Below are 27176 nucleotides of genomic sequence, written 5' to 3'. Positions count from 1 at the left end.
ACTCAAATGAAGAACAGTTCAAAGACCCTAAAACGTCGAACTAAATCAAATGTTTAAATCCGGATCAGAGAAAATAAAACTAAATATGAGTACAGCATTATCTGAGTAGTGTGCACTAACTAAAGACTTTCGTAGGTTCAGACTCCTAATAAAAAGCATGCCAACTGAGCCACACCCAGCAGAAAAAATTAATACCCTCTTTGTGCATTCCAATTTTACTTTCTTCCTGTCTTCCTCCACCTCTAGCTGAAAGAGCCAAAATGTGTACTCCCCACACTATCACAGGAAACAAAGCAAGGGAATTTCATCTAAATTGAAGGATGTCAAATTCCCAGGCACAGCCAAGCAGGATGTCAAAGGTCATGCCCCATATTCGGCCAAACAAAACTACTACTAATATATTTATAGCCAGAATGAGTAACTATAAATCCAAAAGCTATAACCTGATGAAAGATAGAAGGTGCATTAAATTCAAAAGTTTTTAATCCTACAGGGGTATGTTGTCCTAGTGACATACAAGTTCATTTGCACAATAGATGTGGTCTAACAAGTCATTATGATCATTATGTGGCGCCCTGTGCACGTCTGCAGGAAGGTGGCTGCTAACTTGTTTCAGGACAGAGCAACAAGACAGCAGCCCAGGGGAGCAGGGACAACTCACCAGGAGATACGAGCTTTCACGCAAAAGGCAGGTCACGGACGGAAAGCTTCCTTAATAAAATTCAACGTCATTTTTTTAAAGTGAGTCTCGGACGCAGTCTCAGCAAACCCCCCCAGAAATGAGCTTAAAATGGGGCACAGGATTAATGGGGGGTTTGTCTCCATTTCAAATCCCAGGAGTGTATTCACAGTTGAGGACCACAAAGAATCTGGTCATGAAAGGAATCCCTCTGAAATATTTTAAGTTTTCAGGTCCTCTGACTGCATTACTTCTTCTTTCTTATCCTCTTTAAAAAAGAGTTATTTGAAACACAAATGGAGGTGGGGAGCATAAATGGAGGCTTAACTGGGAGGCCTTGAGTTGTCAATCGCAGTAAAATCAATTTCAGCTCAGGACTTCCAGGATTCAATGTGTTTTCCCTTTCCTCCTCTTGGCTTTTATATATAAACACAGGCAGAAGTCATGGTAAGTCCAAGAACATAGCTATCAACAGCTTATCTTTGATTAAAATGTCTTCATCATTTCATCACAAAAGAAATTAAGCAGGAATTCATTCTAGTAACACAGTCTGCATTTGATATAACCCCTGATCATTTATTTACCTTATTCAATGGGAACACAATAATCAGTATTTTTAAGTTTTTTCCTTAGAAATAAAATTTGTAAGACATGCAATCAAATGGTAATAAATTCTGTGACTGTCTGACTTCAACATACACCTTCCCATTGTTCAGGGAGAAAAAACATTCAGCGCAAATATAGGCTGCATCTGTATCAATAGCAATATTCTCTTCATGTTATTCTTTTTTAGAAAAGGAACCTTTTTTTTATATGGAGGTACTGGGGATTGAACCCAGGATCCATGCATGCTAAGCATGTGCTCTACCACTGAGCTACACTCTCCCTCCTCCACTTTGGTCTGTATCTCCCACATCCCCTACCTTTTAACTCAAAATAAAGCTATTACACTAAGGAATGCAATGGCACAAACTTTAATATTTAAACTACTCGCTAAATGGCTTGTAACTCAACCAGGCTGAACAGACTGCTTTAAGAGTACTTATTTCTGAGTTAGACACCACAGTGAGAAATTCAGGCTAAAAAAGTCACAATGAAGGGCAGTCTCTAAAAGGATGGTGATGGGGGCAAGGTAGTTCTCCAAGACAAGGACCCACCTAAATAACGAAGTGTGGGCAGGGTAGTTCTTTAAGTTTTTGACAGTCATGCTTCTAAAATTTTACTTTAATAATGTGATTTCTGCATTCTTTTTTAAAAACAGATTCTTGGTATAATTAATTATCAAAGGTGTCAAAATGGCATTTCAAGAAATATAAAGCCCTTTATGGAAACACCCCAGGAATACCGTTGGGGAAGTATCCATTACAGAACCAAAATAGAGGATATAAATCGCATCAAAACATGCCTAATTACAGGAGTTTTTAATACTAAAAAACTTCCTTAGAATTAATTTTTTAATTATCCCAAATATTTCAGAAGACAATAAAAATAGCAACAAAAACCATTATGGTGACCTCTTCCAAAATGTAAAGCCATCAAATACTGTTTATAATCAGTGTTACATCATAATCTGAAAGTCTGCATGTTAATGCAAATGAATATGATAAATATAAATACAGCCCTACATAAGTAATTCTACTTCATGAATTCTAAAAGGTTCAAGAAACCACTTCAGGCACACAGGTAACAAAAGAGAGGAATCTTTCACATTCAATGTATGCAAATATCGTAATGGGCCACTGAAGGGAAAGCTAAATTTTAAAAGGCTGAAGGAGAAAGACCAATATAGTCTCACAGAATACATAAAACTCTCTCAGTAGGATGGGCCACAGGAAGCTTTCACATTCACTGCATGTAAATTTCATGATGGCATGCATATCTACGCATCCAGAGAAAAAAGGTTTACATTCAAGTTTAGAGGGATGCAACCAGTGAGGTACCGGTACACAAACAACCTCAGCAGATATTTACAAGCTCAGCAAGTTCCCCCTTGGCTACCTCCCCTTCTGCCCCCTTCAGAGCTGGCCCTGCAGTGCAAACAGGTGATGCAACCACAACAAGCCTGCCTTAAGGTAGCTGGGTTTCTCCAGTATTCAGATCACAGTATGGAGGGCCAAAACCTGACAAGGAGCCCTCACAGGTGTGACAAATTGATGATCTGAAAATTAAGCGTCACAGAGTCAAGATGCTATATCATTTCAAATGTACCTATCTTGATGCAACCCTACACTATGGTTAGATGAGAATAACTGAAAAAAATTCATGTCAAAATATTAGTACAATAAAATCCACATGTGACTGTCTCTACCTCAAAAATCTGCCAAAATAAGAGCCTCTAGCTAAACCAAATGCAAACCATTTCCTTTGACCTTGCTTCTAAGCAACCAAACTGTCTGAGATATACATATTACTTGTCTGGACCATTCCCAAATATTTATGTGGTTATTTTGTTTTCAAGCTCTGAAGGACACACAATATTTACAAGAGTAAGAATTATGTAATTGAATCATAATTTAGCTCCAGATTGGACTTGAAGTCCAAATGCACTTCTTTTCCGATAGTGTCAGGTAATCCCTTTTCACTCTTACCCTTAGCACCACTGCAAAGACACCCCCCTCCCCCGGCCCCCACCATTCTGTGTGCAGCCGTTTCTCACAAGGCGGGTCTTCCCTCAAACCACACGCATGGCAGGCTTCTGAGGCATGATACTAGTAGAGGAAAAGCACTAAATTTTTTTTAACAAAAAAGGAAAACTGATGGGGGGGCGGGGCACAAAGCTAAGTACCCCTAGACTTTCCTACATAATCCAACTGGCTGTCCTCTTCTTTCTTCCTGAGACCTTCCTCTTGGCCTGAAGTCCTAACAGGACTGAGAGAGTAAATCATGCTCTTTGAGACTTTTTCTACTGCAGGTACAAAATATAACAGCTGAGGTCCCCTCCCCCTCCTGATGCCAGGTTCCTTTAGCTACTATCAAATTTTTAACTCTGCAAACCAATAATGGAGGCCACAGTAATAGCAGTGCAAAAGCAGCTGTGTAACAATTTCAGGATCATGGCTGTAAACACAAAAACATTTTTCAACTCTGAAGCTTATCAAATCTCTAATATAATAAAAGGAGAGATTCACAAAACCCTGATCCATTTTCTAGGTTTCTGGGGAATGGCAATTGAAAAACATGTTAGATTTAATCAAACAAAAGAAAACTAATGAACACAGGCCACCGACTCTTCCCATCCTCTTTCTCTTTACAGCTTTGCTTTTAATCAGATGAGCTGGGCTGCATCTCCAGAGCTGTTAAGGTCATGGGGTTTAGTATTGGGATCAGTTCTGTAATTTAAGCCACACAAAGAATGACACTGTAATTAAGACAAATATCATCTACAGGGTAAATTAATCAAGGCAGAAGAAAAGATTTTACTTTGGAGGCAAAGGCAAAGATCCATACAGAGATTTTAGAACCAAGTCACACTCAAAAAGATGGCAGCAGGTGTAAGGCTGGCAGGGGTGTAAGAGGAGCAGGGCTTATTGGAGATAACAGCACATCTCGATCACAGATGCCACAGTTAGACCAATGGACCACATGCTTTAGAGGTGGCATTCTCTTCCGAAAAAACGGTAGTGCCACCCACCATCACTAAGAATTAAAGAACTCAGATGATTAGTGTCAGCAGGAATGGGCTACCTTGGAAGAAATGACCTGTCCTCCCACAGATCTACAAATTATTTCTGACTCTCCTCCCAGAGGTGGGTAAGCCCCTCATTCCTCTTCAAAATTAGAACCAAAATAAAACACAAGGTGAAGGATGAAGATATTTTACATTTCTCTCCAGTTATGGAATGAAAAGACCAAAGTCGCAGCCTGCAACTTTGAACCTCACTCAATCTACAAACATTAATAGGAAAAATCAGACCGGCCAATTCTATATAGTTTCCTAGCTGCTTCTGACTAGTTTATCACGACATCATTAGCAATCATGCAAGTGTGATATCCTGGTGTGCTCTGAAAGTTATTTCATCCATGTGGAAGGTGACTTACTCATATAACAAAGCCTCACAGTAGTGAGCTATGCAGTCTATTTTTCCTTCATTGTCACCCTTCCCCAGCAGGATATCTTTTGAATAAAGTGCTGTCTGCTACTATAGGTATAAATAACACTAGTAAAATAGCTTTCTACATTTCTTCAACACCTGCTATGTCTAAAATGGCTAGTAAGTTTTAATAAACCTGTATTTCTGCCTTTTGATATGCCACAATATAGTTTTTACTATATGAACCTTTTGGTTCACCAAAAGCTAAACAGAACTCATACCAAGTATTCTGAATATATGTAATTAAGATTGTCCACTTGGCATCAATTTTGGTTTTAGCTTATCCAAATTCAACCTCCTCTGGATCCACTGAAGCATCTCATCCCATACTTCTTCATCCCATACTTCAGCTAGTGAATAAAGATATAATTAGAAAGCTTTCAAGGATACCTAATATTTAGCTAATGTAATATGAGAACTGACATTTCAATTGTAAAACATCTTCTTAAGCCAACATAACTTTCACTCACAATTGCTCTAAGTATATTCTGAGACTGCTAACTTCAACTTCAAGATTCCTAATTTTAAAAAATAATAATTACATTCAATAGTGATCTTTCTTTTTTTGAATCACTCTGCTCCCAGGGTGCTGGGCATGAAAGTTAATTTTAAAGAACAGACCAAACAAAAGCTAAACATTTTATAAATATCTACTATTCATATTAAGTCAATTATATAATCTATTCCATGTATTACCTAATTCTGTGTATCAGTTTTAAATCCAATGCAGCACATTGTCTTTAGATTGCATTCCATGGGTCTCTATATTTATACATGAGCATGTTTCTAAGAAATGGCATTAAAAGAACTAAAAATGTGATCCTATTTTCACAATTTCTTATATTACAAAAACCAAGATACAATTCTCATAGAAAAATTGATCTATAACAATATAATTTCCATAATTATATAAAGTTCAAGTTCCATCAACAATAGAAAATCTCCTTCCTGTACTTTTCAAACCTTCTGTGTTTCATACATCATTCAAACTACGCTTCCCCTATTTTCACGCCCTGATAAATGTCAGTCCACCATTCTAAAAACAAATTTTAAAAACTAAGATGGATTGATGTATAAAAAGATGGATATGCTAATGGATAAATATATGATAAAGCAAGTATAATAAAATGGTAGAAGTAGAAACTAGGTGGTAGGTATATGGGTTTCAATGTAGAATTCTTCCAACTTTACTGAATGAAATATTTTATAATGAAATCTTGGGAGAATAACATCACATTTTCAAGGCCTACCTCAATGGCCAACATAAAACTCCATTTTTACTGAAGGCACTTAACCCTTTCTACCATGTAGCATTATTACATGTCATATGTAACCTCCCTACAGGAGCCACATTTGAATCATTTTTCTACTTTCAGATGCATCTAGTACATCTTTTACACAACAATCACTCAATAAATGGGAAGAAAATACTTTGACTACTGATTGAAAATAATCAGTTCTTTAATTTACCCCTAATAAAATTATTCTCATGTATTACAGAATGTGACCATCTTTCTTTATTGAAATGCAACTGATGTACAATATTACGTAAGTTACAGGTGTACAACATAGTGGTTCACAATTTTTAAAGATAACATTCCATTTATAGTTATTATCAAATATTGGCTATATTCCCTGTGTTAAAATGTAATCATCTTGCACACAGAGGACACTGAAACATAAAAGATCAATGTTTCAAGAAAATTTTTTTCCATGTATCTACAATATAACTGAGTCGTAAAAAACACGCAGGCATTAATGTTAAATTAAAATACGCAGCAGCATGAATTAAGAGATTGCCAGGCATTCACTCACAGAATCAAAAATGCCTTGGGGCACAGAAGTTGGTGGAACTGACTTGTGCCTTGCAGACTAAGCAAAATTTGTGGAATCTCCAGTAGAGGCACAAGACGCTCCAAATCCTGGGGACAGGATGGATTGGCCTGAAGTAAGAGCTAACTGAGGAGAATGGTAGGAAGTGAAAAGTCTCAGGAGACTCTGAGAAAGAAAAGCTAACAGACAGGGGGACGCTAACACCACGAGAAGAGAGTGCTGAAGAGGACATCCAAGTGTAAAAATGAGGGAAAGGCGAACGACCATTAACCAAATCAGGGAACTCAAGATGGAAACTCTCACCTGAGATTAAGAGGAAATGGAGTATGCTTGGGTTTAGACATGTTGAATTTGAGGTGAAAGTGGGACGTTTACGGCCTTCGGGTAACTGGTGACTTGGACAATAAAGAAATAAGTTATCTAGGAAAGAATCAGAGAGGAAGTCTACATCTCATCCTAACGTACACTTACAACTGAACATGGAAGTAAAAATGATGAGTGAACCAACTGGAGGAGAAGCCACAATGGCGGAAGGATCAGGATAGTACAATGTAACTGAGCCCAAGGTAAGTAAGGATTTCCACAGAGAAATCAAGGGAAAACTGAGAAAAGGGAAGAACTCAGACCATAAAGAGCGAAGCTTCAGCAATTAGCAGAAACAGCACTGGGGGCTACGAGAGCTCATCACACAGCTCTGTCACTTTTTTTTTCCCCCCTGTAATGAATATGGCATCAAATAAAGGATACAAGTTGACTTTATGTCCTTATTTAAATAACCATTAAGATGAAAATTACTAAAAACAACTGAAAACATTTGCAGACAGTTTTCCAATTTTATTCAGCTTAACATCAAAACTAGTTTGCTTTTAGGGGGAGGGTATAGCTCAGTGGTACAGCGCATGCTTAGCATGCACGAGGTCCTGGGTTCAATCCCCAGAACCTCCTCTAAAAATAAACAAATAAATAAATAAGCCTAATTACCCTACCCCCCCCCCAAAAAAAAAACTAGTTTGCTTTTTCCTTTTGGTTGTATCAAAGCTATATGAGGATGGATGAAAAGGGAGGGGGGAGGAAGATGGCCCAGATGCCTTCCAAATGGCAAGAATAACTCAACCCAAGACTCAGTATTTACAGTGCTTAACTCACTAGTTGATAAATTAGAGGTAGACTCAGTGGAATAAACTGGGATGTCCAGTGGGAAAAAGAAAGTGTTGGGGTTTTTTTAAGTTTGAAACCATATGAAATCACCCACATACAAAAATGCATTTTCATGTTTCATATGTTCCACAGAAGACCACAAAAAAACAAGTAGTAATTCTCTGCAAAGAATTTCTGTGCCACTGATTTGAATCCTGTTAGTCTTTATCAGGAATTAGCAAAAAGGTAGACTCCTTCCACACTTTAGTGCATTTGAGCACAGCATATCTATTGGAATACAAGTCTTCACCCCTCAGACACCAAAACAAACATGTTCAAGTTCATCTGGTCCTCTCTGGTTCACAATTGAGAAACCACCACACTAAATTCAGAATTTTGTGTGCACCAAGAAAAGGTGGTTATCTGACCCAAGAGAGGTCCCTCAGGACTTGGGCAAGTCTCTGCAAAATGTTAATTTGAAGGCCAAGGCAAATCTTGAACTGCAGAAAAGCAGGGCTGAATCCACTCTGCTCGTTTCATAGTACAATGGCAAACTCTTTCGCTCTCTCCCAACACCATGGGGTTTATACCGCCTTCCTAAAAGGATTCCAGGAAGCTCCAAAGTTACGGCATATAAAGACAAGAAAACTGGCAGAGTAAATTCCCATGATGCCAGGGTACAGGGTAGTTTCCAAGGGCAGAGTGTTCCAGAAAAATGCAAATAGTTCAGGCTTCTCAAAGAAATTCCAGGCCAATACAGACAGCCTTAGAAAGTCACACAGAATTGCAGTCTAGGAGCTTGGAGGAAGAGGTTACAGCACAAGGGAAGACAAAAAAATGCCGACACCCTATTAAGGATTCTAACCAACCACTGAGCATTGGCTACTCCCTCCCCATTTCATCCATCCACTTAAAAGATCCTGAGCAGCGCATGATAGCTAGTGATATTTGTGTCCACTGCCAAGGTGATAGCCTTTCAGTAATGGGGGGAAGGGTCTCAAACTTTAACCTTTCTTAAAATGTACCTTCTTTCCAATATTCAAATGCTTGCCACTTAAAATACATATCCTTCAAAAACAGAAGCCACCCCTCCCACCACATGTCCCCAAGAATTTGCCACAAGACCAAAAGTAAAATAAAAATAAAGTTCTTATGAGGCGCAATTAAGGTATTCATATTCGACCTCTATTTGGGAATTTCTGAACAAAACACTTCAGCCATAAGACATGTTCACATAAGTCCCACATAACTTTCAGCCTACAGTAGATAAGATAACAAACTTCAACATATTATCCCTTACCCATTTTTAATTCTTTCCTTATGCTCCTTTCCCAAAATACGTATCTAAATAAATATATTTAGATTTCTCACCCCACCATGAAAAAAGGTCTGCTTTAAGGTACTTTCAGTAACCCTCAGCAGGATTCCGTCTAGTGTGACTGTGCAACAAGCAAGCAGCCATCATGCCCGCCATGGAATCTCTGCAGCTAAATTATTCACCTGTGGGTTACAAACCCAAGTGATAGAATAGACATGAACTTTTTAATGAGAAAATGCACTGTCAGTTCAAAGACCAAATTAAAGAAACTTCAATTCTAAAATAAAGATCTAAAGTATCTCATAAGACAATTTAAAATTTTAACAAGTGTTAGTAAGTCTTACTGTTTAAACATTCTTTTAGCCTAAATTAAGTGTTCCAAATAATTTCAAAACAAAAAACAAGAGTCAACTCAAAATCACAATTACAAAAAAAAAAAGAGAGCCAGAGCTCACAATGACTTCCCAACCTCTAGAAAGCTTTCCACATGAGAAAAAAAAAAAAAAAAAAACAGGTAATGGAAATGAAGTTTCACTATTTATAAATACTGTACATGGTTTAAAAGATCCCGGGTTTTCCAAAAAGTCTCTGCTTCCACTTTGTGTGTAACCTTATGACAGTTCTAACCAATATTTACACAAGCGTAAATTTAACATACCATTCCTACAAATACAAAATGCATATTCCAAAATATAACCAGTGTTTAAGGAACTAGAAGTTTCTGAACTCTTCAACAGCTTTCCAACTATTTTGTCCCATGCAAATGACTTTCAAATTCTCAGGCAGGCCCCAGGAAGTAAAGCACAAGAAACTATATTTAATTAGAGATTCAGTCTAATTCCCAGTAGTAAATCACAGGAAATATCTGGTTCCAAAGCAGCCTATTCTCAGTCCTAAAACAGTTAAAAGTTTTGGTTGATTTGCATTTTACAACTGAATTTTTTTTTAACCTAAAAGTCATAGTAAAATTTCTCCTTTTTATGGCTCTTTAAAACAGGACAGTCTTTCAGATCTGAGAGTGAAACTTGGTTTTAACAAGTAACTCTTTTTTATGAAAACTGCAACCAGAAGACTAGTTATGAGTTAGAAACACTTCAGGTTGTTTCTTCTCTTCTTAAAATACCCTTTTACTCAAAGTGAAAATGCACTTGCTGTAATCTTACATGCACCAACTGACTCTGATTACACCTGAAACATTTACTAGCTTGAGAATAGCAACCTGCTCCCTCCCAAAACTCCACTAGGTTTCCACTGGGAGCTGCCACTGGGCATCCAATTCTGGACAATCCTTACCAACATTTAATAGATCTTCTAGCTCTAGGAAGTAAAAAAAATTTTAAATGCAAAATTATAATTGCATTTGGAAAAAAAAATGGAACAAGAAAAAAACCTAATAAAAATGACTGGGGAAAGGGGTGGCCTTAGAATTTATTTTTCAGAAAAGCACTAAATCTTAAACTTTAGGTTATAGTCCTAGTTTAAGAATACTCTGATTTAAGGCCATTTAAGAGGCAAAACTAAAAATAATCCCCAAACTTTGCTTTTCCCTATCATTAAAGAAAGGCACTCCAGCAAGCTGAAGTAGGTTGTATCCATTTCCAAGGACGTTTATTAAAAAGATGGTGTAAGTACACACTGTACTTTGAATACCAAAAAAAAAAAAAAAAAAAGCTTTTTAAACAGCAAATGCTTTATAACAGTTCAAGTAGGAATGATAAGTGAACAAGTAAGTCAAATACTTAAATTCAAATGTAAAATTAGATTTGGCAGACAGCCCTGATTTTATGACTTAAATATATCGATCTTAAGGTAAGGAGGCACTTTACCTTTTTGAAACACTTGGTAAAATTGTATGTAATGCCTGGTAATGAGGTTATAAGTGATGCCTTTACTCTAAAATACACTTTGGAAAAAATAAGATCCTGGGTCCTTCTCTGGGAACTTCAGTATGATGCGATTAACTTCACCTTTTTAACACATTAACCACAGGGATGACAGTATGTAAAGCAACCTTGGTATAACAATTGCGCAGCAAAGAAAAATCATTATTATGCTGCACAGTCCGGATGAGGGGTGAGGAAGGAGTTTAGCTCAACTAGAGAAACTTCATATTGATCCCTCCACCTGTGACAGTGAGAAACTGTCAGCTTATGGAAGCCGCAGGGCGAATGGACTCCCGGTAAGCCTCCCCAGAGCCCATCCTCCTCAAGGAAGAGAGCAAGCGCGCAAATTCCAAGGGGGTCCAACCCCAAGACCTTGGGGCAGGGATGGGCCTGCCCCGACCTGAGGGTCTTTCTCTAAGAGGCAAAAAGAGCCAAAGGCACCTGATCTACAGTCCTCCATCGAGGCAGGAGGTCCCTGCCGGTTTTCTTGATTTGAACCTCCAATCCAACTCCCCCAAAACACTAGTCACAAAGCCCCCGGCCTTGCTCCTCGGATCTGTTGGTATCTCCGTGCTCGGTAACACTGAAGTGGCAAAGCAAGAAAATACACACGTCCCCAACCCTGGCCATCCAGAGGAGCCTCTCCGTGCCTAATTAAAGGCCTCGAACCTCGGGCGAGGCCAAGTTTGGGGCACTTCCTTGCGCCGAGAAGTACAGCCCTCAGCTCGGCAGCCGGGCCCGGAGGCGCGCGAGGCCAGGACGCGCTGGCCCTTTAAAGGCGCCGGCTTCCTGCGCCCGCGGCCCCTCCCTCGCGGTCGCCAGCTCCCGCCCCTGCCGAGGGTCACACTTGAACTTTAGGTTGCCGGCGCGATCGGGCGCCGGCGCTCCGCAGGCGGTGGCCGCCTCTTCGCACGTGTCTGATGCTCTACCCGGGGCTCCGCGCTCCCGGACCCTTGCACTCGAGGCCACTACGGATAAACTCAAAACAAAACAAAATGCACACCGGTTTCCAAAAACTGCGCGGCCAGCCCCCACGGGCCGGGCGGTCGGCTCGTGCCCCACCTGTCCCCTCCACCTGCAGCCCCGTCCCCGGGCTGCGGGGCTCCGAGGCCCCTCGCCGTCGCGCCCTCCTCCACCCGGCGCGGCAGAAACGGCTCGGCGGGGCAGCCCGGGGCTGGGGGGACGCGCGCCGCGGGGGCGGAGGGGAGCCGCCCTCACTCCCGAGGTCCTGGAGGAAAAGCAGCAACAACAAGACTCCGCGCGGGCCGTGGGGGAGCAGCTCCCTAAGAACCTCTCTCCTTCACTGAGGAACTTTTCTGCCCGTTTCGACGTCCACTTCTTAAACTACTTTTTTTTTTTTTTTTGACTCCTTCAGGTCCCAAACGAGCCCCTTCCCTGTCCCGCTCCAACTCTCACTGGAGCGCGCGCACACTTATTCCCTTCCCCCGACCGGTCCCGGGCAAGCCCACCGCCTACCTCAACCACTTCTCGCCCGCTCCCTGCACGCGCTGCCCGCGTACCCTACGGTTTCAGGCCAAGCAAACTTGCAACGCCGCCTCCTCATCTGCCCCACCGCGATCTCAAGGCTGAGGCAGAACTCCCCGAGCCCCCCGCCCGTTCCGGCCACGCGCCCCGAGGCCACTCACCTTCCAGCCCGCCGAGCTGTTGCTGTCGCCCTTATCCTTGAAGTAGGGCACACTCTTGACCATCCACTCGTAGATCTGCGACAGCGTGAGCCGCTTCTCTGCCGAGCTCTCGATGGCCTTGGTGATGAGGTCGGCGTAGGACAGGTTGCCCCACGCGTTGCGGCGGGATGAGCTGCTCTTGCGCGGCTGCCCTGCGAGCGGCCCGGCGGCGGGGGGCACGGGCGGGTGCTGCGACAGCGGCCCGGGCGGCGGGGGCTGCGGCGGCGCCGGGTGCAGGCAGCCCGCCTCCGGGCCCTGGAAGTCCCCGCACAGCCCCCCGGTGGCAGCAGCGGCGGCCGCTGCCGCCGCCGCCACCACCGCGGCCGCCGCCACGGAACCGGGTGCCTGCTGGAAGTCTCCGCTCTCCTCCAGCAGGCTCAGGTTGTTCATGAAGTCGGCGTTGACAGCGGCCGCCGAGGCCGAGGGCAGGCCCGCGGCGGCGTCGGGGTTCGCGGCCGCGCCGCCCGACGGCGCCGGGCTGGAAGTGGCCGAGTTGGACTGGCTAAACTCCGGCCTGGGCAGCGGCCAGGTGCACGAGCGCGGCCGGGGCAGCGGCTCGAAGTCCGGGTCAATCTCCACCACCTGAGGCGCTTCGGCCATGGTGACCCCCGCCCCTCCCCCAGCCGCGGGAGAGCCAAGTGCGAGAGCGTAACACAGGAGGCCCAGGGGAGAGGGCGCCAAGAGAGGGTCCGAGATTTGGGGGGGGGGGGGGGGCGAGGTCCTTGCTGCAAGCGGACGGAAACCGGGAGGAAGGCGCGGCGGCAGAGTGGAAGCGCGAGCCCAGAACTTAACTTCGCGGGTCCATCAACATCTAGACTCCTCCGGGTCCTCTGCACTGACGGGACGGCAGGCCGGAGTCGCCGGGCCCGGGCAGCGGCGCGCTCCCGCTGACACGGCCCGCGCACCGAAGGACGGACGGACGCCGCGGGCCGCTTGCTCTCTCCGGCGGCGCTACCGCGACGCTGCTGCCTGTTGAATGTGGCGGCGGCGGCGGCTGCAGCAACTACGCGACCGCTCGACTTACGGGATCTGCCGCCGCCCCCCGCCCGCGGCGGCGCGCGCGCCGACCCGCCCCTGACTGACAGCGCTCGCAGCCAATGATTGAGCGACGCCGCCGCCCAGGCAGCCAGTGGACGCCGCCTGGGCGGGGGCAGGTTTTCCACGGGGAGGCGGCAGTGGGTTGGTAGGGGGTACTGGGGTGTTTTTCTCTCTCACACACACCACTCTCCCTCTCTTTTTTTTTTTTTTTTTTTGGCTCTCTGTTATTATTTTCTGGTAATTCTCGAGTGTTTCTGTGAGTCTTTCGCCCTCTCAATGTTTTGATTGCTAGGAGGCAAACCAGCGTGGAGGCGGCGGCGACACTTTGTTTACTACTGAGGAGCAGAGCCGAGTAGTCGGGAAGCCCGAGTGGAACGAGTCGCCCGCTTGGCTTCGACCTCCGCTCGCGGCCCCAAGCCGGGGGGGGGCGGGGGAGGGGGCCGGGGACGCTCGGCGCTACGGGGGCGCTGAGTGGGCGGGCTGAGGTGGCCTTGCGGAATTCTGCTCAATCGCCCCCTCTCGACTCCACCCACGATTTCTTTACAGGGAGACGTAGGGAAGTCGATTGGTTTTGTTTTTGTTTTATTTTTTGCTTCTCTCTGCGGTATGTCGAACCCTCCGGCCCCCGCGCGGGCTACACACGCCCCCGGGGCCGGGACTCTGACGGTGAAGTCCACGCGGAGGGCGTCCTCGCCGCCCCTTCCGCGCCCAGAACCCACCTGTCCGGGCTGAGACTCTGCGGTTGGGTCCAGCCGGGGGCCAGCTGGGTGGCCCCGCAGCCACCAGCCGGGCTCGGTCCATTTTTGACCTAAAAGACTAGATACGAGGCGAAGGGGCTCGGCGCGAAGCGGGCCGGAGGTCGTCCTATTTCACACGCACCCTCAAGCCCAAAGGCATCCTAGATCTCGTGCCCTCTGTGGGAACCTCTTCCCCTGGGCGGGAACCCCAGACTCTGTCCACTGAGTCAGTCCAGGGGCGACGGGGGAGGGGTTAGAGAAGAGCATCTAGTGAGAGCATTGTCACTATTATTTACCCTAATTAAGTTTAACTGTTCGCTTGTCATTTCTTTGCTATTTGGAATGGAAGTGCTGAGGTGCTGAGAAGTAAAAACGTTAAGAGGAAATAGGACCAAAGCCTTGGGGCGCAGCCCTGCCCCACTCCCAGGTGTTCCTTTAGGCTTCCCCGTTCGTCAGTCAACCCCCTCCCCCCACATCCACCCCACCTTTTGCCATCTGGGCTCCAGGTCCTGGACGTCCTGTCGAGATCAATGGGGCCAAAGGTGGGAAGACAATGGCCCTTGTGTCTCAAGGAGCAGAAGAAAGAGTTGTCAACTTTTGTTTTGCTTTTGCTTTTTTCAGGAGGAATATGGAAGTTATTTCCTTTCAGAGGGATGGGATCACTTAAGATGGAAGATTGACGGTAGGGTTTTAAATTTCTTGTCCAAAATGACAGCTCCCAATTCCCCCAAACCCCTTTTTCTGACAGGCAATTCTTCCATTGAAAAAGTGGCATCTAAAAGGCCTCTTTTACAAAAGTTTGATAAGACTTAGAGAAAGATTTATTTCTTCCTTTACGTTCTCACTTGTCCAGTCTCCTGTTTCTTAATCATCCACAGATCACAACAGCTTCCTACCGATATTGGGGGTGGTTGGGGTGGAGGTCGTGAGCCTGATGGATTGAGGGGTTGGTTCCCAACCTCCTTATCTTGTCTCTGCGTTTATGATCAAATTTGGACAATTCGGGCCTCCTCTGCCAGCCACTAGGGGCCCTCAGTAACCCAGATGATGGGCTGAAAGGAAGGCTAGTAATGTAGAACTGTTGCTACCCTCAACCTTTCCGCCTGCATTCTGCAGAGGCAGCCCCCATTCAGAAGGCCGCACCCTACACATAGGCGGTGCCCTGGTGGATCATTCTTGGCAAAGGAAGCCAGCTGCAAATTTGGCCTTGCCTTCATTTCAATTCCGGTTTCTCAGGGCCTCAGTTGGAGGAAAGTATACTTGGTTAAGGGAGTTTTCTTACAGACTGTCCCCAGATCCTTGAAATCTTCTGAGCTGTCCTGCCTAATTTTTCTTTATATGTCATATTTGCTTTTCTTTGGTCTTTTTAAAAAATTTGACAGAGTACCTATTGCACCAATGTACCTGATACATGGTTCCAAAAAATTAAAAATAACACATTTAAAGTTCTTAGAACTGCCTACCATACCACTGTATGTATCAGCTTACTGAACCCAGGGTGCTGATGGACATTTGGCTTGTTTCCACTCTAGCTATCACAACCTATTCTGTAATGAATAACATTATAGAACTCATTTTGCATATATGCAAGTATCTCTATAGGAGGAATTTCCAGAAAAGAGATCACTGGGTCAGCAGTTAAATATATTTGCATTTTGAGACGATGCCAAATTGCCCTCCATAAGAGTTGTATCAAGCCAAACTCTTTTCAGCTAGACCTTTAGAACGTTAAAGTTGAAGGCAAACTTGGAGATCACCCTGGTGGTCCCTTTAACTTATACATAGGAAAATTGAGGCACAGAGAAGCTAACTGATTTGCCCAAGTTCACACAAATAACAGTGGAGCTTCAGTTTTTTCATTAATAATCTTCTCAATTCACAGAAAAGAATAAATGCCCTGTAATCCCAATGTATCAATAACTGCAGTAAGACTTTGTGGTGTATTCCTCTCCAGTCAATCACACAGATTTTAATAATTTTACTTAGATAAACTCCATTGAGCTGAAAGTTTTGATTTCAAAGATTTTTTAAAAGCAGACACACAAGGTTAAGAGTGATAGATAATAAGAAATGATTACAAAAGAAGTGGTTTTAGTTTTTTAGTCAAAAAAAGTAAACGTTTCCTCTCTGAAGAATGGCAAAGGATTTAGGTTAGCACTAGTTCTGCATAAGAGAAAAAGATTTATTTCTTTTCTCCTTCAGTATTTTTTTGTGGTACCTGTTTGCTTTGAAGGCTTTTTCTAATGAGTCTCACTTATTAATAAGTAAGTGAGAATCATCATCATTGGTGCATGTGACAAAACTGGGAAGAAAAATGCTTTATGTGAGATAAAGACAATTAAAATGAAAAAGGAAATTTATCCTCACAAAGCCCATCTCACGAACCAACGTGGTATACTTTCCTCTGCCTCTTTTCAGGGTAATTATTACATCATCCTTGACAGGAAGACTGAGGGATGGTTCTCTTTGATCAATTCCCAAGCAGAAATTTCTGTATTTACCCCTCACCACCAACACACCAATCTCTGGTTTAAATTCTTGCTTGTCAAAGTAGGTAATGTAAGTCCAATGTAATGAGTAAAACACCTGGGTGCTTATTTTAACACTTAGCTTCCCACTCCACCTTTCCATTCCCCAACAACTGCCCATGTCCAGTATTTTGTCTGAATCATTAGGAGGTAGTGCTATCAACTTAAAACAACCCTTCTTCAGTTTGCCCATAGAATGTAATCATCTGAAACAACACAGCTTCGGCTTCTTAAACCAATGTCTTGAAACCTGGCCTACTAGGTAGAAGCTATAGCAATATCACAAGTAGTCATTCATTTTTCTTGAGGGGTAACTTTGGATTTTGTCATTCATTCAGCAAATACTTGTAGAGTACCTACTGTGTACATGGCAGGCGCCATGCATCTCACAGTACAAATTCCTTGAGGTCATATATGGGTTATTTTATTTTCCTTTATATGCTATTTGATGTCAGAGGTAAGACTATATCACTCTTTAAATAATCAGCAATGCGTATTGACAATATTTATTTGAAAGAATAACACAAAAAAAATATTTGCTGGATACAAGAAATGCTAAGGCAGGAGAGAATGGAAGTATTATCATAGTCACCATTTTGAAGAAAAATAGTAAGGTGAGGTAGAAAAAGCTGCATAAATGCATATGTGTAGGCATTGGGAATGTGAGCTCCAGCCACCAGGCCTTGGGGTTGGAATGATTTTGCTCTAAATGGACAAAAGACACAGGCTACTACTTATTTGTCTATCACAAATAAAGATGACACTAACTCATCTGTAACTGAAGAGAAGTACTGGGCAAATCATAAACCAGATGTCCAATATTTTCAGTTCTGTTGTGAGGATCCAACATTCGTCAGCTTCGATAAACTCTATTCCTTTGCTTTAAGTGTTAGTGAGAGACTACTTGTGGGTCCCTACGACAATACTAAAAATATAATTGGAGATAATCTAAATGACCAATAATAGAGAACGGTTAAATAAAGAATGGCGTATCTGGTAGACACTTACGTAGTCACTTAAAATTAAGTGGACCAGTCCTTCATAATAGCATTGCAACAATGCTAGGGATACAGTATTTAAAATGTTGGAGGTACCACTATCAGCTAAAAATGTTAGTGGTTCTATCTGGGTGATAGATTTATAGGTGATCGTTACTGGTCTCACCCAAAACTCTCCTTTTACAGGTAAGAAAACAGACTGTGAAGCTAAGTGATTTGTCTGAGGCTGTACAGTTAGTGAAGCATGGGGCCGAGGATTCAGACCTTCGAGCATGCAGGCCACAAAACTCTGTATTACATTGCTTTTCACATTACCTTTTTAACTGGAGGTTTCCAGACTGTTGAATGAAATTCAGCCTATTTTAAACACTCGGTCTTTAACTATCTTTGAAATGATAAAATTACTCTCCCAAACTCCAAACTGCATACACATTACAATTAAATTTTTTTCTAATATTAAGGACTGAGAGTTACCGTAAAATTAATGGATGGTACGTGAAATCCCAAATTCTTTGAATGTCACAAATCTGAATTTTGTATTCACGCTTGAAACACAATGTGTTTTTACTATTTTATTTCTGTTTCATGTCATATTAAAGCTCTTAACATGTTTCCCAAAAAGGGGGGGACATATGTATTAAATAAGAAAAAGCTGCCATGTAGAACACAGATGGTAGTACATTTTTGGCAGAAAGGAAGTTTAACAAGGCATTTTACTTATTTACTTGGAAAACTAATATGTATGAATGTTCAAGTTAAGCAGTAAGAATTAATTGCTGTTTTACAATAATCAGGTTTTTGTTGTTGTTGTTGTTTTCAAATCAAATTGCCCTATTTCCATAACATCATAGTAGGGAAAGGGAGTCAAATGTGATTGTAAACACCTAAGAAGAGAGTCCACAACAGTAATAAAAGGATGAAAGAAGAAGAAATGGTTAGCATTTTATAGTAACTAACCTTGTTTCTTGTTATTTGTCGATAAAAATCAATAACAAGAGGTAATGACTGTGTTGTTAGAGTACATGTGTTTTTACTATGATACGTATAGTCACTGATTGTGTCAGTTATGGTGTGAAAACAGGAGGTAAGAGTTTATCAAAGCTCAAATTTGGCTAACTCACAGGGCCCACCCGTATGCAAAGTCTACTATGCTAGAAACTAAACATAGATTAATAGTATTTCTCTGAGATATCAGGTTTTTATTTTGTGGTAAATACAGCCTTTAAAACGCACTGAAATATTCTATATTCTAAGGTCTAACATTTAAAAATGGAATTTCCAATTAGCTGATCACTGATGTCATGCTGGAGGGAACACTGATTTGTCTCATACGATGCCATATGTACTTTAAATAATTTTGTGTTTGAACAACAAACTGAAAACAGAATATTTGACGGCTATATTGCATGACTGTGCTCTAGAAGATTCCAACCTGGAAAAACTCTTTCCATAATCCAAGACCAGGCTTGGTGAGATCATGTCCTGTTTTTCAGATTTATGCATCATCTAAAACAAGATGATACATAAATTGATAAATATAAATATATAGCTCTTATTTGGAAATGTTTTCCCTTCTAAACCATAAATCATTTTTTACCCAGAATCAGAATATACATGTGAAAGTTTTCTTTATTCCCTAATGTTCATAAAAACTATTATCAACAGTAATTATGGACTAAGCACTATATAGCTATTATCTGAATCAGTCCTCAAAACCAACCAATAATGTAGGAGTTATTATGATTCATATTTTACAGAAATTGAAACTGAGGTACGGAGAGCCTTGAAACTTACCTAAGGTATAACTTTAGAAGCTTATCTAATTATAATCAGACTTGAACCTACTATTATCAAAATCCAGAGCTCATGTCCTGTTTAACACACCACTTTCTGCCTCCATAAAATATTGGGATTTTTTTCTAGATGCCTAAAAATTAACCAGAGGTTAATTTGATGATTCCGTTTTTTTTATCCAGAAAATTGACATTTGAACATTTTGCGGGATGGAGGGATTTTTGTCAGCAATCAGCTCTGCCTGAAACCAGTTTAGTTTATGTTAATGAAGAAGCCTAGAGATAGATAAATAACAATAATAATGCTGATGTTTGCATTTGTATAACACAAATGATGTGGGGGATTTCAAGCCATTAGCACTTGCTTATTTGAGCAGACAGCCTCAGACAGTATACAGTAAGAACAACCTGCCCTTCCAGAATGGTTGGCTTATCTGGAACTCTTTCCAAAGCTATCCTTATCCTGAATAAAGACACGTCAAACCAAGTTCAAAAGCCATACTGAGCTCTATCCCCACCAAAGACAGTGGTTACCACTGGATGTTTATCTAAAAGCCTTTCCTCATATGAGTTTCAGAAATTTGGATTTAACTCAGAACAAGTGAACATATATTTTACAATTCGAATGGGGGGACCTTCTTCCAAGACTACGTACTCCAGCTCTTTTGCTGAACCTGCTGGGGACCAATCAAAGCCATAAGGTTGACTTTCATGAGACAATAAACAAAATTCTGAGCAAAACAAACGAAACCGTTTTGTTTCTGTTTTGAAGTTGACCTTAAAGTGAATTGGAAAGTGCCTTCTCTACCACCAAGTGAGCGTAAAATATCAGAAACATTTGTAAAGCACCTTTAGAAAAATTTACTTTGGGAATGGGGTGCGATCCTATCTTAATGCCCCCAGTTTTCATGAAAAGAGTGAATAAAACCCCCTTCAGCTGAGAGTTTAGGCTGTGTTCTGTTGTCTTCAGCCTCCTATCACAGAGAAGTATAGGCAGCCCACATACCACAGGCTGGTAGTAGTCAGAAGAGCTTATCTGTGGCTACCTTCTTTTGAGCCAATTTAAATTGCCAGTAAACCACAAAAGGAAAATCATCCCTCAGTGCTTTCCCACCTCCAGAAGATGTCCTAGTTTGAGTTAGCCAACGCATGCAGTTGTTGTGAGAGTCAGCACATGTTGAAGATTAATGCAATGTTTGTATGATAACCAAAATCAGTTAATCATCCAATTATATTTTCCATATATAATTAATAGCCATATATTTGATATGATGTTTTACTTTTCATGGACACAGACTGATGAGGCTTGGGGAAGAAAGATGGAGAAAGGGGCAGAATGCTTCCACCTGGATATGAAAGCAAACCACGTATGTCCCTCGTTCATCTCCAGCCAAGGCTTGTGTGAGTAGAAAGCTGTGGAAACACAGTGGCTTTCTTATAGATCACGGTAGCTGTTTTATCAAGTGTGCCGTGATGTTGGCCCTACGTGCAAAATATGATGAAATGAAATCACCAATGGATCTTCCAAGAAAAGCAGAAATCAACAAAGCACGATCAACTAAAGCTCTTTTATTCCCTAAGTACTGTTCAATTTATCCTGCATTTTGAATTTTTATCTTGGTATTACTTGCCACCTACATAGCTCAAAGTGGTATTGTGGGGATTAGAATAATGTCTCAAAGTGCTTTGAAACAGGGATGAAATGTTTGTTCTCTGACATTGGTACAACCTCGTAGGTAGGTTTTTGTTACTATACAAATGATTTCAACTTAGGTAAAAACATGATTTCTAAATCACCGATATTTGTTCTAAATCCTACTATGGCTCCTTATTCTCATGCTATGTGCATTGGTTGCCGCAATCCGACTGATTCTTTGTGAATTCAGAGATAGGATGTATACTATCCATGGTATGTCATAGCAGGAATTTAGAAACAGTCTCAAATCTCAGTGATTTTAACTATCTATCCATGCCCTACAGCTGGGTTTTAAAAGGAAAACTACGTGGAAATGACTTGGGAACTCTAAACCTTTGATGCACCTTTTAATATGGTCTGATATACCAAAACTTTGCTATAAAGGCTTTAAAAATCCTGTTACATTATTCTTGATAGTCTCAGTAGGCAATTAAAAAGCAGTTAAAAATAAAGTTAGCTGACTCATTTGGGGAGTTTAGCTGATGATAGTACTGGCAGCTTCATTTAACAGATAATGTTATCATAGAAAGCAGCACAACTTTAACAATAGAGCAAATTTCTCTAAAACAATTGTGAAACAGAATTGATACAATGTGTTCTTCAGTTTTCTGTGGTTCTTTTGTGGGGTAAAATTCTTTAAAAACTAAACCCACTTAAACACCCCAACATGTTTTGTAAGAGATGTTGCCTCTAAGAAACCTAAAAACTGGAGACAAGTGACTTTCTCATGAAGGGAAAACAGAATTAGTCCTACAACATTAGCTCTCTCAAAAAGAAACAAAACAAAACAAAACAAAAACATGCAGAACAATAACAACAGTTAAGTATCTAGTTAAAAGAATTGGAATATAATGGCTTCTGAGTCCTGGATCTTTTTTCTAGGTCTGATTTTTTTTTAACTATTTAAATACTTATTTAGGAAGAAGGCAGTAGCTTAATTTTAATGTTCACTTTTTAAAAGAATTAATATCTGTTCATGTAAAATTATTTCTAACAAGAAACACCACCTGTATTATCAGGTTCTGCAGTTATTCCTGGATTAGTTATTCTTGGCAATTATACTGTAAAACCACATATCAACCTGTGTGTGTGTATGTGCACACGCCTACGGGCACACACACTCACGTTCCTATGTGTACACACCAGGATTCTATTAAAAGATCGTAAATGCCACCTATTTTCACAGCCCAATTAAAACATACAACAAATTTAGTCACTAATAAACAAAAATTGATGAGAACCATGGAAACCTCTTAAATTAGAAATCATGAGGACTTGAAATTAAGAAACAAAAGCAGTTGCTCAGTCAAGGTAAGAATTTGTAATGTAAATGGTACCCCAAAACATTTAAAGGTGTGAAGGTTTTTTGTTGGCAAGGACCTTCTTAGCTACCTTTGCTGATACATTTTTAAACTGGTCATAATGGAAAAATTATTTTTATATAGGTCATGATAAAGAAATTACTAAGGTGGTTAGAATGGATCTCTTCTTGTTTCCCAAAGAGACTGCAAGGCCTTTCTTGAGTTGGACCCAGGTGGGGATCATCGGTGTTCCTGGAATAGGTCTCCTCAGTCCACACTCACTTCCCTTTACTGCCCCTGCACCACTATCCCTCTCCTCTTAGGCAATTATACCGTATATAGAGAGAAGCTAGAGGAAATTTTCAAATCGCGGTCTCCTTCTCAGTTTAAAACCCTGTGTGTACTGTGGTACCCACATGTACTCATAATCATGGCATGGCTCTCCTCTAGTATCCACCAGTCATCACACTGCTCCCAAGCTCTCAACTTCTCCCTTTAAATGATACCCGCTGCATTCTTTGAAGTTAGCGTATCTACATTTTTTTTTTTTTGGACTGAGGAACCTGACTATTATGGGCTGTGTTGTGTCCCCCTCCCTTGCCAAATTCACATATGGAAGCCCCCAGAACCTCAGAATGTGAGTGCATTTGGAGAAAGGGCCTTTAAAGTGGTGATTAGGTTAAAATAAAACCATTCAGATGGGCCCTAATCCCATCTGACTGGTGTTTGTATAGAAGGGGGAAAATTGAACACACAGAGAAGCACTTAGGGACGTGTGAGCGCACACACAGGAAAGCTGGTGCGAGGACACAGCCGGAAGGAAGCCGTCTGCCAGCCAACAAGAGAGGCTTCAGAAGAAACCAGTCCTGCTGACACCTTAATCTTGGACTCCAGAACTGTGAGAAAATTAATTTCTGTTAAGCCACCCGGTCTGTGGTATTTTGTCAAGACAGCCCTAGTAAACGAATCCACTGACTAAAGGATCAGTTATGTTTTTCCAAAGGTAGGGTAGATTTTTAACATTCCACTGAGAGACTAAAGGGCCCTAACCCAAAAATGCAGTTAGGCAAATAAAGCACTACCCTGAGGGCGAAGTCTCAACTAAATCCATTCTGCTAATGCATTGTTTATAAACAAGTGGCGTGGTCAGCATTAGAGGAAAACATACATCTAGCACTTACTATGTGCCAGGTGTAGTTCCAAGCACTGGTACCATAAAAGCTCATTTCATCTTCACAAAACTCCTTGACAGAAGAGGGGATGGGAGCCCAGGGAGGTTGAGTCACCAGCAGTCTGGTCCAGAGTCTTTGCTCTTAACTGGTAACCCGCCTGGCTTCTTTAGTTAGTAGATCTAACCCTTATTACCCCTCTGTTACCAACCCAACACACAGCAGAACAAAGATGAGAAGATGGCTAGAGTGGAAGTTTAAAGGACCTAAATTCAAATTCATCTCTGCTCCTTATTCCTCCAGGCAGTTTCCTTATCTGAATAATAGGAATGATAATACTTACTGCTAGGGGGTAGTGGGGGTGGTCAGCTGAGACAATTATATAAAAGCCTTGCAGCTGGGATTAGCCCCAGGCATTGCAGATGTGTTTACAGGGTTGGAGAATCCTTTTAAAGATGCTCAGAGGGGCTCTGTGCTGGGTGGAACTCCACTGTCCACCTCGGCCTTAGCTTCTTCAGAGGCTTACATCCCCTTTCTGTTGGTCTTGCATCTGTAGTGCATGAATGCTCAGCCACACCCACCCATACTGGCCCATCGCCCCCTGCCCCCAGTAAAATATCCTGTGGACCAGTAAAAATGGAAGGGAAAAGAGGTCCTCGTTCACCATCCCTAGCAGTTGGAGCTCTGCTCTTCTGCTTTCCCTAGGCTTCTGGAGAGCCTTAGAAACACCACATGCACGAAAAGCAGTCTTTGGATGAGACGTATTTGTGAGAGGGGCTCACTGAAAGAAAGGGAAGGCATGCCAGCTAATTGACTAAGGCAAGGGTAGACCAGATCCTATGGCAGACCCCTCAGGCGCCCACATGAAGTTCTTCCCTCCCATACCCACCTAAAGTGCAGTCAAGCTACCATCTGCACCCGCTCCAGGCCCATGCTGCTGAAGGCAACCTAATGCCAGATCAGCCTTCCCTGGAGCCAGCCTCAGGTGTCACTGTTGGATCCAGTCCACCCAGATTGTAAACACTGGCCCTCCAGATAACCTCTGAAGCTCCCTCGCAGGCCTCTGGCAGCTTGGGCCTTTTGGAATGACAGCTGAAAATGTGGGTTGTCAGTCAGTCACCCCCATCTCTCAGACTTGATCTCAGCCACGTTGTACATGCCTCTGCCATCCACCTGTTTGGGCTGATGACAGCATTTCATTAATGCCCTTCCTCGTCTTAATATTAGCACAGGCCTCTCAATGGGGAGAGAAGCACTCTTTGGAGAACCTGCTTTTGAAATCAACACTCCCCACACACACTTGCATTCCTTTCAGCTCACATTACTGCAGCTGCTCCCATGTCTGGATCTAAACCCTCATCTCTTGTCCAGCACAAGCCTACCCCACTGGAGACTAGCTGGGCTGGGCTCTGTATTTGATAACAATCTTAACATATTCAGAGCCATAGGAATTGTTTTTCCCTGTGCCGGTGGTTTCTTTCCATACTACTAAAATTTGCGAAACAAATGACAGGAATGCCACAGACCAGGCTAAATTCAGTGCACATTCTCCAGCTGTGCAGCGTGGCCAAAGGGACATGCACAGGCTTGTTTTCCCTCTCATTCTCATGGAAATAAACAATCCAAGAAACAGAACACTCACTTTTTTAGGACCAGATGTTCATTCACCTCAGGGCATTGGTTGTCCCAGCCAGGAAAGAGCAGAGCACCCAGTAGTCCAACCTGACCAGGTCAGTATGGCACCCGACACCCAGAAATGTCATCTTCCTCACTGTGTGTTCTTGCCACACCTCAAGTGGATGGCTGAAGGGTCCAAGCCCAAACTACCATCCACCTGAAAGCTGTTACAATCTAGGATTTTAAATGTGACATATTCTAGACCATCACAGGGTATACTAGACCACGTGCAAATGAGTTTTGACATTTGTTTCCATTTGAGGGCTCGCCGTACATAATTGTCCACAGTTATGGGGTGTCAGAGAGCTAGCATGAAGTTTTGTGTCCATGAGAAATGCAATGATTCCAAACATGTTAAGCATAGCTGTCACATTAGTTTTTACACAGAAAATGATTCTCTGCAAACTTAGTCAAGGTAATTTGTTAGCTTTGATCTTCTTATTGAACTGTGTTTCTCTCCCTTGCCATTGTCCTCCATCATTTTCCCATTAACCTGAAGGGGCAAAAGAAAAGTTGCCAAAAGATCCATTTTTACACTGATTATTTTTTAATAACATTTAAAAGCAATGTTTTAGTGCCCCCTACTGGTATATGACATTTGTAGTCCATTTGCAAAAAAGGTTCACTTTTTAGAGAAAAAATAAACTCATAGAAAAGTAAAAAAAAAAAAAGTATTTTATAAGCCTTTAAAAATTGCTTAATTTTCACACTGTATTACTTAAAACACTATAAATACTTCATCATTTTTATTATTGTTCGTTATATAGACATTTTAACATGAACCATCTTGACTTCTTTGTATCTTTTACTCTGTCTAATATTTAGTTTGAGTGGAGAAAACTCAGTTGCATTTAGGGGAACTTGATCATTTTCACTTAATAAGTAAATATGCTCATTAAGAGAGAAGTTCCCTCAGATCTTCACACCCTTTCTGAAGCAGCTTCTTTATTAGTCTAAAAATAGAACCTTTGTTTCACTTGAGAAAAAGGGAGGAAGTAGGCTTTGGGAATGGATCAATCTTTAAAGGAAATTTATGCCTTGGATTTTCATGAACAAGGGTAATTGTTATGGGGGCCATATGACGAATAGCCATTATGATAAAAACTAAAATTCCTATAAGGAGGACAGACAAAAACACTCCATACCACAAGGGATCAGCAAATGGAAGGATCTCTGAGGGGATGGGCAGTAAGGCAAAGAGGTTGGGGCTAGGGTGGGAGGGTGTAAGAGTTGGAACTGGAGTGATTGTTAATTAAATGTGGAGAAAGATTTTTGTCCCTGATAAAGCAAGCCCTGTTTTAGATAGTAAAATAATCTTGGAATGACAATTTGCACATAGAAACCATTTTTTTTCTCATTGTATCTGGGTAGAATGTGCAGCCAACTAGGGCAAAGGGAGCCCATAAGGTGGCGAGCTCTCTGTCCACCCTTAGCCAGAACTAAGGGGAGAAAATGGAAGCGGGCGTCCAAGCAGCACTCCACAGCCAACTGGAGCCTGCTCTGCACTGAAAGGTCCCCGGGCCCCTGAGGGGAAGATATGCAGTGATTCAGGGTTTCCACTTTAGTCAGTGATGAGGACCTGTTTTTGCAAAGCCAGAGGGAAACGAGAGATA

The 27176-nt window shown here is 42.1% G+C and overlaps 1 protein-coding gene and 1 long non-coding RNA gene across 6 annotated transcripts in view; one reads left to right on the top strand and one right to left on the bottom strand.

The window, feature by feature from the left end:
- The window catches only part of FOXO1 (forkhead box O1), an 86748-nt gene extending 73097 nt beyond the window's left edge, over positions 1-13651 (bottom strand). The window contains exon 1 of one of the 2 annotated variants that reach the window (XM_032496252.1): positions 12588-13651. In XM_032496252.1, coding sequence (XP_032352143.1) covers positions 12588-13226 — 639 coding nt within the window. In that variant the 5' untranslated portion in view covers positions 13227-13651. The remainder of the gene's footprint in view (positions 1-12587) is intronic. The other variant, XM_032496251.1, reaches the window with a different exon arrangement.
- Positions 13652-13709: 58 nt separating this feature from the next.
- LOC106728995 overlaps positions 13710-27176 on the top strand; it is a 46839-nt gene continuing 33372 nt past the window's right edge. The window contains exons 1-3 of one of the 4 annotated variants that reach the window (XR_004325683.1): positions 13710-13805; positions 15023-15083; positions 21016-21121. This is a non-coding gene — a long non-coding RNA (uncharacterized LOC106728995). Of the gene's footprint in view, positions 13806-13827; positions 13921-14114; positions 15084-21015; positions 21122-27176 lie in introns of those variants that run through there. The other 3 variants (XR_004325682.1, XR_004325684.1, XR_001365264.2) reach the window with 3 other exon arrangements.

Source organism: Camelus ferus, chromosome 14, assembly GCF_009834535.1.
Source record: "Camelus ferus isolate YT-003-E chromosome 14, BCGSAC_Cfer_1.0, whole genome shotgun sequence".
NCBI lineage: Eukaryota > Metazoa > Chordata > Mammalia > Artiodactyla > Camelidae > Camelus > Camelus ferus.
The sequence above is the reverse complement of the archived record's forward strand: the minus strand, read 5'-3'. Positions and strand labels throughout refer to the sequence as shown.